General features: G+C 39.6%; 1 protein-coding gene across 2 annotated transcripts in view; it reads left to right on the top strand.

Moving 5' to 3' along the window:
* The window catches only part of ITGA2 (integrin subunit alpha 2), a 68,536-nt gene that overhangs the window by 29,739 nt on the left and 26,476 nt on the right, over nucleotides 1-12,321 (top strand). For both annotated transcript variants that reach the window (XM_042875122.1, XM_042875123.1), the window contains 8 exons: nucleotides 1,952-2,066; nucleotides 2,460-2,587; nucleotides 3,831-3,979; nucleotides 6,709-6,859; nucleotides 7,263-7,428; nucleotides 8,412-8,485; nucleotides 9,414-9,552; nucleotides 11,524-11,669. In XM_042875122.1, the coding sequence (XP_042731056.1) occupies nucleotides 1,952-2,066; nucleotides 2,460-2,587; nucleotides 3,831-3,979; nucleotides 6,709-6,859; nucleotides 7,263-7,428; nucleotides 8,412-8,485; nucleotides 9,414-9,552; nucleotides 11,524-11,669 (1,068 nt within the window). The remainder of the gene's footprint in view (nucleotides 1-1,951; nucleotides 2,067-2,459; nucleotides 2,588-3,830; nucleotides 3,980-6,708; nucleotides 6,860-7,262; nucleotides 7,429-8,411; nucleotides 8,486-9,413; nucleotides 9,553-11,523; nucleotides 11,670-12,321) is intronic.

The following is a 12,321-nucleotide window of genomic DNA, read 5'->3' as shown; positions in this document are numbered from 1 at the left end:
TGCTTCTTGTTACATACCTCCAGGCCATTCATGCCACATTTGCCTTTGTGCCACCTTGTAATCAGTCAGCGCGTGATCCATCTGCTCCTTGGTCTTTTCCCTCCAGAGAGCTCCCAGTTTGCATTCAAAGTTCGTAGGATCAGTCCTTAAGGACAAATCTATTCCCCTTTCTGATATTCCACTTTTCAAGTTCATCAGTTCTACTTATCTTACCTGCCAGTTTTCCACTGCACTACTGCTGCATCTTGCTTCTCTGACTGTAACCACACTAGAACACTTGAACTTATCTATAGGTATGATCAGTTTCTTTTGTCTAGAAATATTGCTATCTTATAAAATATATTAGAATATTTTGATGCCATCTGCCACTGATATTCCTGTCTGACATTTATGTCATTTTTTTTATTAATTTCTGCCTTTAGTTACTTCTTTTTCTCTTCAGCATTCTTGTCAAAAGGGTAATGTTTCTATTGCTCTCCTTTCACTATTGACATGGAGATGGTGCATTTTCTGTTATCCAGACTCTTTTGACTTTGACAGAATTGATAGGTGAATCAGAAAGTATTTGCATGGGAGCTATCATTTCACAGAATCACAGAACTGTAAGGGTTGGAAGGGACCTCCAGAGATTGAGTCCAACCCCCTGCAAAGCAGGTTGCCTACAGCAGGTCGCACAGGTAGGCATCCAGGCAGGTCTTGAATATCTCCAGAGAAGGAGACTCCACAGCCCCCCCTGGACAGCCTGTTCCAGTGCTCTGTTGTCCTCACTGTGAAGAAGTTCTTATGCACATTTGTGCAGAACTTCCTGTGCTTCAGTTTGTGGCCATTTCCCCTTGTCCTATCACAACACGCCACTGAAAAGTCTGGCTGTGTCCCTTTTCCTCCTGCACTTTAGGTATTTATGGACATTGATTAGAACCCCTCTGAGTCTTCTCAAGGCCGAACAGATCCAGGTCTCCCAGCCGTTCCTGACAGGAGAGATGCTCCAGGCCCTTTATCATCTTTCTGGCTGCTGGACACTCTCCAGGAGATCGCTGTCTTTTTTGTACCGGGAAGCCCAGAACTGGACACAGTTTCTTTCGGAACTGTTGACAGAAGTCACATGTTTTCTCCTAATATAATTTTCTTTCAATAAGAACCTCCCAAATATCCTAATGATAAAGTACTGTCTCTGTATTTGTCTTTTCATCTAGTTACTTTTGTAGAAATCCTTCTAAGATCAGAGTTCTCACTTTTATATGATCAGTTGAAAAATTTTCTTTTTGTAGAGATCATTTTCTGCATAGCAAGCTTACTTTTGAGGAAGGCAGGGGCCAAATATCTCTTCAGCAGCAGCCTGCAGCTAAGTCAGATTGTGTAAACTGGGGAGACCATGAAGAAACTCAACTCACAAATGTTTTGGCAAAGTTAGTTTCCCTTGGGAACAAGTCTTCTCAAATTAATAAATCCATGTGCAGATGCAGTGATCTTAAGACTTGTCAGTCCTGTCACTGTGTGGGCTAATAGAGTGTGCTGTCTGGAGCTATGAAGATGCTCGTGGATATAATGCCACCTCCTGGTTTAATAGAAGAACTCCATCACATGGTTGAAAGCAACTTGGAAATATGAACTCTAGTTTTGTGCCGATAGTTTGTAGAGCAGGCAGATTAATAAAGCAGCACAAGTTCCTGGCAGACTGTGTCACACTAGAAATTATAGATGCAAATGCTCTGTAGGAAGGAGCTTGCAAAGACTTCATAATGGCCACAAATAGAGAGTCCTTTTTATGAGAATGTACACGAAGGGGATTGTCTGATGTTGTTGTGGTGACAGCAAGAGACTCAGCCTGATAACCCATGGGGGCTCATCTTATCTCATCTTCCTTTCATCCAGCTTATTGTGCTTTTGTATATGGATGCAGTGAGACCAGTACTTGTTATTTTATAATTTATTCTTGTTATTACTTTTAAAGACTTGTGGCCCCTTGTGGGCACAGCAGTGTGGAAGCCAGTACTATGCAACAGGAGTCTGTTCTGAAATCAGCCCAAGTTTCCAGATTCTAAGAAGCTTTTCTCCTGCTATTCAAAGTAAGACAACATTTATAAAATAGATTCAGTAAAAAAAAGGATCAAGCAAAATTAAGATATATTGTGTTGGGGACACTTTAATTTGGGATTTTAGAAAAAATGTATATGGAGACTTAAAATAAGCCTTTCTGACATAAAGGAAGATTCACGGATACTGATCTAATGCTGGTAAGAATCTGGATTCACTCTTCTGAATTCAGAGGCACTGCACTGGAGCAGTGCAAATTGTTACCAACTCAAAATCTGCATATGATATCATTGAGTCTTCATTCAGATGAAACCTTCCTTATCTGAAGTGCTGCCTATGTGAGACCTAGATATGCTCCTCTTGATTTCATTGAAGACTTGTGAGTAAATTGAGAGTGATGTCCACTTTTTTTTTTCTTTTTTTAGAGTGTTCTTCCGTCATAGATATTGTAGTGGTTTGTGATGAGTCAAACAGCATTTATCCCTGGGATGCTGTGCGGGCATTTTTGAAGAAATTTGTCCAAGGTTTAGATATAGGCATTAACAAAACCCAGGTAAGTAAAATGCAACCTTGGGATAAGGATCATGGGAAGGAAGCAGTGGATTTTACTAGCAAATTCTGGCAGTTTTAAAGAAAACCACATTTATTTTACCTTAACAATAGTAACTCCCCCAAGGCCATAGATAATGCAGTTGTCCTTTGTCTTTCAGTACTGGGTATTTTGTTTGTTGGTTGTTTTTTAGTCTCACACCTTATTTATTCCAAAAGTGACTAGTAATTTGATACCAAATGCAGACCAACTTAAATAGAAGTCTAAATTATGTATAGTGGACACAGATCTCTTCTAGATATATAAGATAATATGATAGATAAAAATAATTAAAATGTAGCCTGTGGAAATGTGGTATAAGTAAATTTTTGTGTGTGTGTGTGTTTGTTGAGTTTTTGGGTTTCTTTGTTTTTTTTTTTGTTTGTTTTTTGTTTTTTGTGGGAGGTTTTCATGTGGCTTTTACTTTCCAACTGCTGTATCTTTAAAATAGGAGTTTTTCCCCACTTGATTGTTGTCTGATCTTTGAGTTCTTTTCTCATTTTATTCTGATGATGGTAAGGAAAATTTTGTTTCCTGTTTTTAAACATTTTCTGTCTTTGCAGCTGTCCATTTTCCATAAACAATTCTGGGAACAAAGTCTGGGCACTGGAAATCTCTCTCCCAAAGGCTGCCTTCTTCATTGGGCTACTTTGGAAGTGAGGTGCTTAAAAGTCAGGCTTCCTGCTCAGCGTCATGAGTCCTTTCTAAACCTTACCTTTACCATCTTCCCTTCTTTTTTTCTTTCATGTTACATGTACATCTTAACGTATTTCCATAGTATTCACCTGTATTGAAAGTAAGTAAGGTTTGCAGTGCTGTCAAGAAACTAACCCTTAGGACTTCCCTAGAAAAGATCAAAATGAGGTGCTGTCAGCTTGTAGAATTCTTGCTGTTTTCTTATTTTTGCATAGCTCACTGTGTTACTGCTGTTCCTAAGCTCTTCCAGAAGTAACCAAACATTTAAATGCCTACTATTTCAAATTCTTTGCATTAACATATTGTAGTCCATAATAAATGATGTAAGATTCAAGAGTATTTAGATTTTTTTGCTTTCCAAATTAGTTAGTATAAATTGGTTTTATATGTTGAGATAAAATGGTATGCATCTGCAAATCTTCTGCTCCTGCTTGACAAATAGATATGCATCATGACATCATTTAAGTGATTGTAATACATGGTAATTTAACGTAAATCTTTCATTTTATAGGTGGGTTTAATTCAGTATGCAAATAATCCCCGTGTAGTGTTCAAGTTGAATGAGTACCGAACAAAGGATGATGTTGTTAATGCAACAGAGAAAACGTTTCAACAGGGAGGAGATCTGACTAATACTTTCAAAGCCATTGATTATGCAAGGTAAAATGTGGTGACGATTACTGTGGTATGATTTCTATCATAACTTACCTCACAGGGCAAGGAGCACATCCTGAATTTGGTTCCTTCTGAGAGCACACATCCTTAGAGTCTCCAAGGAGGTGTATTTGTAAATAGGTACATGCAAATAACTGTACATTGGGTACATATGTAGCATCAACTGCAGTGCAGGGCAACGATACGTAAATTCCGCTTGCTGAAATCAAGTCCTTAACGTTAACCTCAGGTACTGAATGAATTCTTTGCCTTGGTCTTCACTGGCAGTCAGGATTCCAGTACTTCTCACGTACCTGCATCCCTAAACCTCTAGGTGGGGACTGGGGTGGTAAATTCCCCCCCACTCTGAGGACAGAGCAGGTCCGAGACCACCTCATGAGACTGAATGTGTACAAGTCTACGGGGCCAGATGGTGTGCATCCCAGGGTTTTGAGCTGGCTGAGGTGGTTGCTATCCGCTCTCCATCATGTTTGAAAAGTCGTGGCTGTCAGGTGATGTCCCAGATGACTGGAGGAAGGGTCACGTCACTCACATTTACAAGAAAGGGAGCAGCAAGGACCCTGGGAACTACAGGCCGGTGAGTCTCACCGCTGTGCCTGAGAAGATCATGGAACAGATCATCCTGGATGACATGCTTGATCACATGAGGAACGAGCATGTGATCCGAGACAGCCAGCATGGCTTCCCCAGGGGAAGGTCATGCTTGACCAATCTGGTGGCCTTCCATAATGGAGTGACGGCATCGGTGGACAAGGGAAAGGCGACCAATGTCATTTACTTGAACTTGAGCAAGGCCTTTGACATGGTCCTCCTCCACATCCTTATCTCCAAATTGGAGGGATGTGGATTTGATGGGTGGACCACTTGATGGATAAGAAATTGGTTGAAAGGCCACAGACAAAAGGTGGTCATCAGTGGCTCCATGTCCAGGTAGAGGCTGGTAATGAGCGGCGTCCCCCAGGGGTCTGTCTTGGGACCGGTGCTCTTTACCATCTTCATCAATGACATCAATGTAGGAATCGAGTGCACCTTCAGCAAGTTTGTGATGACACCAAGCTGAGTGGTGCGGTTGATACGGTGGAAGGAAGGGATGCCATTCAGAGGGACCTCAACAGGCTGGAAAGGTGGGCCTGGGTGAACCTGATGAGGTTCAACACAGCAAAGTGCAAAGTTTTGCACTTGGGCCGGAGGAATCCCAGGCATCTGTACAGACTGGAAGGAGCAGTCCTTGAGAGCAGCCCTGCAGAGAAGGAGCTGGGGGATCTTGATAGATGAAAAACTTAACATGAGCCGGTACTGTGCCCTTGCAGCTCAGAAGGCAAATGGTATCCTGGGCTCCATCAGAAGAGGGGTGACCAGCGGGGACAGGGAGGTGATTGTCGCCCTCTACTCTGCTCTTGTGAGGCCCCATGTGCAGTACTGTGTCCAAGTGTGGAGCCCCCAGTACAAGAAAGAAAGGTAGCCATTGCAGAGGGTCCAGAGGAGAGCCACTAGGATGATCAGGGGACTAGAGCACCTCCCCTACAAAGACAGGCTGAGGGAGCTGGGTTTGTTGAGCCTGGAGAAAAGAAGGCTGCGGGGTGACCTCATTGCAGCCTTTCAGTTCCTAAAGGGAGCCTGCAAACAGGAGGGGAATCAACTCTTTGAAAGGGTTGATAACTGTAGGATAAGGGGAAATGGTTTTAAGTTGAGGGAGGAAGATTTATGTCAGGGGGAAATTCTTTACTATGAGAATGGTGAGGTGCTGGAACAGGCTGCCCAGAGAGGTTATGGATGCCCCATCCCTGGAGGTGTTCAAGGCCAGATTGGATGGGGCCCTGAGCAGCCTGGTCTGGTATTAAATGGGGAGGTTGGTGGCCCTGCGTGAGGCAGAGGGGTTGGAGATTCATGATCCTTGAGGTCCCTTCCAACACTGACCATTCTGTGATTCTGTAATTTGCAAATGGCATCATGCTGAGGGCAGATGACACCAAGAGGCTGTGGATGCCTTCACCCTGGAAGCATTCAAGGCCAGGCTGGATGGGGCTTTGAGCAACCTGGTCTAGAGGGAGGTGTCTATAGCAGAGGGTTGGAACTAGATGGTCTTAAAGGTCCCTCCAACCCAAACGATTCTATGATTCTATGATTCTAAGTATTTCTGGTACCCAATAGATACATCTGACATCAAGCACCACTGAAAACGTTTTGGGAGAGATACAAAATAATTGAAAGTAGTAAAAAAATTCCAGAAATTTAATGGAAGTGGTAACATATGAGTTTTCAGGTCATGTTTGTTAAATACAGGGAAAAGAAGTCCCTTTTCTGCTGTCAGTTTGTCACTGCATCACTAGTAGCATGAAAAAAATTGAAAAATATTTAAATGATATACTGTGAATTCTGGACACACATAGAATCCAGGTGCGTTTCTCAATAGGCAGGTGCTATTTTGTGATTGAATCTAGACAGGGCTGTAGGCATAAGCGTCTGGAAGTCTGAATGATCTTGAAAATCTTATTTAAGGAAAGAATCAACCTTCAGTGGAGTCCAAATTTGCATACTGTTAATATTTATCCCTTTTTATTTGAAATTAGTTTAGGCAGTTCCTAGCTATTCTGGTATTACAAAATATAGATTCTCCTTTTTCTATGTCAGTGATAGATGTGTTCATTGGTATATATACATATAATTCCATCTGTTGTGAATTTCAATCTGGTAAACCCACTGTTTTATAACAGACAGCATGCCTTCTCAGCTGAGTCAGGGGGACGGCCTACAGCCACCAAAGTAATGGTTGTTGTGACAGACGGTGAATCGCATGACGGCTCCAACTTGAAAACTGTGATAGGTAGATGCAATGAAGACAATATAACAAGATTTGGCATTGCTGTAAGTAATAATTACTTATAGTATGGCAGATTCGGAAAGATCATATTATTGTGCGTTATGTTCTATATGTAATAATTATATAATATAATAACATAGTAACTTAAATTTGGTTAAATGTATCTTCATGAGTTAGTGAAATATAGGACCTCTTTAATTGGCAAAAAAAGCAGAAATGTTTTAATTCGATCAGTGGATTTCTTCTTTGCTTTGGTTTATGTATTTTTTCTGTCTGAGTGGTCCATTGTAAAGGTATAATAACATTAGCAGTTCCTTAATATAAATGAAATTAGTTTTATTTTTGTTGTCGTATTTGGAATGCTTACTCAAGTGATACACAAGGAAATGAAGTAACAACATGATATCCCCTGCTTTTCTATGTTGTTTCTCCCCCTCTTCCCCCAAGGTTTTGGGATACTTAATCAGGAATGAACTTGATACTAAAAACTTAATTAAAGAAATCAAAGGAATTGCTAGTCATCCAACAGACAAGTATTTCTTTAATGTGTCATCTGAGGCTGCACTACTGGAAGAAGCAGGAACACTTGGAGAGCGTATTTTTAGCATAGAAGGTAAAATACTCAATCTCTGTGAAATATTAGACAAGATTCTCCCAGCTCGGGAGTGAGAATTTTGTTTGTCTTCACCTTAATGTCAGAAGGAGCAGCTGGAACTGCTTCGTGTTTGAGGCTCCCCAGGAGGGCTATGGTTTGTACAAGCTACTAAAGCCCTTATAACCCTGAGCTTCACTTTTCTGCAAATTAGTGGGAATTGTTCCTCAGTTTCTGAAAATTTCACTTGAGTCCTCAGTTTCAGGCATCAGCCAAGGGTTTGTCCATGTGCATCCAAATCTTTTTAGAGCTGCCATCACTGGACAGTGAAGGGATCTTTCTGCTTGTGTTTGTTAATGTTAAGCAAAAATAAAGATAAAAAGCAAGTCAGAAGATTGAGTTACCTTTTACAAAGCTGAAAAGCTACAGTAATGCAATCCATGTGGTTTCTGGTGGACTCCGTTCCTGGCATCATCCATGTGTGTTTTGGATGAGGGTATACCAGCTGTGGATCAGAGACACTTCATTCTCCTGACACCCAGCTTTTTAAAGTCAAATTTGCGCCTTCCTCAGGAGACCTGTGACTTGACCGCAGCTCGTGCTACAGAGCTTTTTGTAGCTTTAGTGTTACTATATTCAAGTGAATCAGTTGAGCTTCACTTTCTAGAGTTTTGCTGAGTATTTCTTTTGAATTCTTGTTACTTGTCCTATAGAACATAAAAGCTGATTAGCTACGGTGCCAGTATCATGCAGGCTGACCCAGGCCATCCTTATCATCTGCCTCTTTTGGAGAAGTCTTGTAACATGGCTCCATGCAACACTGTGAAAATATTTTAACATTTTATCTGATTTCATTTGTTTGCAAATGTTTTAACAGAAATGGTGAATTGGAGAAAAGATGGAATTACATAGGGACTCTATAAAGTTATACTTGTAAGCAGCAGGATTGGATCTCTCTCTGTGCTTCTGTTGGGTTAACTGTATGTGAACATTTATTTTACCAGGTACAGATCAAGGTGATACATTCCAAATGGAAATGTCTCAGGTGGGCTTCAGCGCATATTTCTCACAAAAAAAGGTATATGAATTTAATTATTCAATGGTATAAGTAGATTTTATTTGATAGACATACTGCATTGAAACACGACAGTGTAAGATTTTAAATTGATAATTTCTTAAAGATTGTTATAACCAGGAGAATGTCAAATTATCCTGCTTTTTTTTTTTACCAGAAAAACACAAAATTGACTTCTAACATGTGGTACGTTCTCTCAAAAAGACAAAATATTTGTTCATAAGTGAAGCTAAGTGACAGCTACATGTATTCGTACCACTTCACTGTAATGATTTTGAGAAAGTTAATCTAATGTTTTCATCAATTTTGAGTTCACCTATCATGAGAAATTCAGTCACTGAAGTTGACATTCTGCAGCTGAATAACTCAGAAGAATTGAAACAATACTGTAATGATATTGTATTTCTGGGCTCTGACCTCTATATAAATAGTCAGAAAACAACTTCTCCAATATTTATAAAATCAATAATAGTTGCTTAAATAACATTTCATTTAGAAATTACTATAATAAATCAGATCAATTCTTCATGCTAATCAATTTTAAAATTATCTTGATTAAATCAGTTTTAACACTCTCCCAAGGATCATGAGTTTGTAAAAGTGTTTGCTTAGCAAGACCAGCTCTAGAGAAGCCAGGTGTAGGAAAGTTGGGTTGCAGTGCTCAGAAACTAAAGCTGTCACTCATCCTCTTGCAATAGAAGGGTGGAAATCCTTTTTAATAGGGTAGTAAGGTCCAGCATGCAAGTGAAAACTAAACAACTCACATCGACTGCTTGTAGTCATTAGAATGCACATCATTACCTCAAAACACAGTGATGTTTTATATAATTACATATGGTAACTTCAGCTTTTTGGTGTTGTTTTTTGTTGTTGCTGTTCACACTTTTTCTGAAATAAGCAGCTCTAAAGTGTTGATTTTTACTTTTTAAAGGACGTCCTGCTGCTGGGTGCTGTTGGGGCTTATGATTGGAGTGGAACAGTAGTTCAGGAGTCTTCAAACAGAGTTACTACTTTTCCAAGCAGTGTGTTTGAGAAAATTCTGCAGGACCGAAATCATAGTTCATATCTAGGTAAAGGACTAAAATGCAAATCTGGAAATGCATCGAGCTTCTGGTGAATAAGTTGGAAAATTTATCTCTCATTCCCATTAAGAAGTGATCTGCAAAGAAAAGAATTTTGTATGCAAAAATATTTTATTTACTGGAACATTGAATGAAGTCTTTTACTGTGTTTTTAAAATTCTATTCCTATCAAAAATGCTAAGCTGGAAGAAAAAAAAAAACGAAACGTTCTGTCACAAATCCAAAAAAATCATGAGATTTGAGAAAAGGCCAGTTTGTAGTAGTGGATAACTTCTCTTTTAATATCTATATGTACTTTCTCAGTTGCACATGGCAGTTGATTGACTTGTTGTAGTTTCATCTGTGCTTTTTCATTTCTTGGCCTTTTCCAGTCAATTTTATAGTTTTAGGCATAACACAACAGTTTAGCAGAGATCTTATTTATAACTCCCATTCATGTTCTGACACATGCTTTTGTGACCCAGTGAAGCCAGGCAGTTTGTCTTCTCAGTTCATTGAAATGTTTTCTGCAAAGCTACAATATGCATGCTAGCAATTTGTTCCTGAATAATAGCACTGTGTTTATCAACTGTGGCTTTCTAATGTGTGAAGTTATTAAAGAGGTGCTATTTTTCCCGCTGATATTTACACTTTTCCCTATGAGTTAGCAGTACTTGTATCTGACACAGTGAAATTATTAAACATAGTTTAAAAAGCAGTAGCTTTTTTGCATGCCTAATAGATTCAGATTTTTTACTTTTCTCTCTGTTAGAATAATTCTTGAAAGGTCAGGTCATTTCTGTGCAGCACTTCTCCACTAGACGTTATCTAGAGCATCATGCTTACTCTTTTTGGAGCAAACAATGTTACTATCTTTTCTTACTCCTCCTTTGGTACTGTTGCTGTACTCTCATTTCCTTCCTTTCCCTCTTTCTGTTCCCCAGTGAATCTCCCCAGTGTCAGTGAGGAGCCCACGCTAAAGGGTTTGCTAGCTCATCACAGCTTGCTAGCTTGGCCTACATTTTACACCTTCTCATTTCAAGTGGCTGTGTGCTGTTTGAATTAGGAACTTGTGGCCTTAAGCTGTGGAATAAAATCTTGTTTTGAAATTTAAGCTTCCAGTGACATTCTCTTCCTGGAAAAACAGTCACAAATTAACTGCACACAAACCTGTATAAGACCGATAAATGTAATGACCAAGGCATAATCCTTTTGGTCTGTGCTTCTTGCTTTGTACAACAGCTTGCTGAAGACCTGCATGCTCTGCCCAATCACTGGGATTTTGTTATTCAGTTTAGTTACAGACTTTAGAAAGAGTGATTTTGTTTTCTTGTGTTAAAATAAATCTGGTGTAGTTAAATCACAGAAATGTAAAATGTGTAGTAAAACTATCCTTACAGTGCTAATACATTGTAAGATATCTGTGGGCACTAAAAGATGTTTCCTGAAAGCAAATAAATGTTAGAATAATGTGAATGAGGATTAAAATGTTGAAAGACATTCAACCAACTAAGCCCTTCAGCTGACAAGCTATTATGGTCTGTTGTGTTCAGCCAAAGTACTGGGCTGTGGTTTTGTGAGTTGTGAGAAAATGCAATGAGGGCTTTTCCAAAGCTAGGTATTTCTCCCTGATTGGAGCACTGGCTCATATGTTTATCTCAAGTTTCTCTTTATTTCTTCATTCCCAGGATACTCTTTGTGCAATTTTTCCTATCTCCTTCATAAAACTGACATTTTAATGGTCTATGTTTAGGCTAGGCTATTGTCCATGCTGGTCTGCAAACATTCTTCGATTTGATCTCTGTGCCTCTGTTTGTTCCAGAAGAGGTTTGATGCATATGAGACAACTTCAGTTCCCATCTGTAGGCACCATCCTTTGCCACTAATGCACCAGACTGAGTCGTCTGTGCCTTTATGGATAACCAGTCGGCAACCTGACTCTCAGACTCTCACATGTTATATGCTGTCTTCTTCCCCCAGGATATTCAGTTGCTGTTCTCTCAACTCAGAGTTCCATCTATTTTGTTGCTGGTGCACCAAGGTCCAACTACACTGGCAGGGTTGTGGTTTATGATGTTGACAGCCAAGGTAATATCTCAATTGTGCAGTCCCAGAGAGGTGAACAGGCAAGTATATTTTGTTTATGACTGCAGATTTTGAAGGTATCTATTCTTATTGATAGAGGAGTAGATTGCAGTACTTGAAAAATTCCTTTCGCCAGTGCACTTAGCATCCTACTTGCATTTTTCTCTACCACTAGACTTCGTGAGGTTAACTGAAGCATATTTTATGATGTCATTGTATTAGTGGTACAAGATAATACACAAAGCCACATAATGTACAATTCTGTCAGCACATCTAACTGGGAGAGATTTGATGAGCTCCACTCTGCCTGAGAAGTTGCGAAGTAGATGACATCAAGGGAGAAATTTGGAAGTTTTTTCTTTTTCTCAATTTTGGAAAGAATGGAAAGCTTAGATGGCTTCAGTTTGTTTTGTTCTACTTTGTAAGACACAGATAGCGGAGTATAATGTGTGCAGTTTAATATAAAAAGCATAGCTTCCATTGTTTGTTCTCTGTTTTCATTCTTGTTGTTTAGTAGTAAGGCCATGGTAGCAACTACTAGGCAGAAGCAGTGAACAAATAGTACAGTTGTGATTCATAAAATACTGGAGTATGCTTTATAATAGTTTCATGCCAATGGGCAGTTTCATTACTACTATGCCTTTTTCAGGTTTAAGAGTTTTCTGGTTCAGATGTTAAAGCATTATGCTTTGC

Source organism: Lagopus leucura, unplaced genomic scaffold (assembly GCF_019238085.1).
Source record: "Lagopus leucura isolate 7727_CA_CO unplaced genomic scaffold, USGS_WTPT01 Super-Scaffold_100014, whole genome shotgun sequence".
Lineage (NCBI taxonomy): Eukaryota > Metazoa > Chordata > Aves > Galliformes > Phasianidae > Lagopus > Lagopus leucura.
Note: the sequence above shows the minus strand (reverse complement) of the source record. Positions and strands in the feature narration are given on the sequence as shown.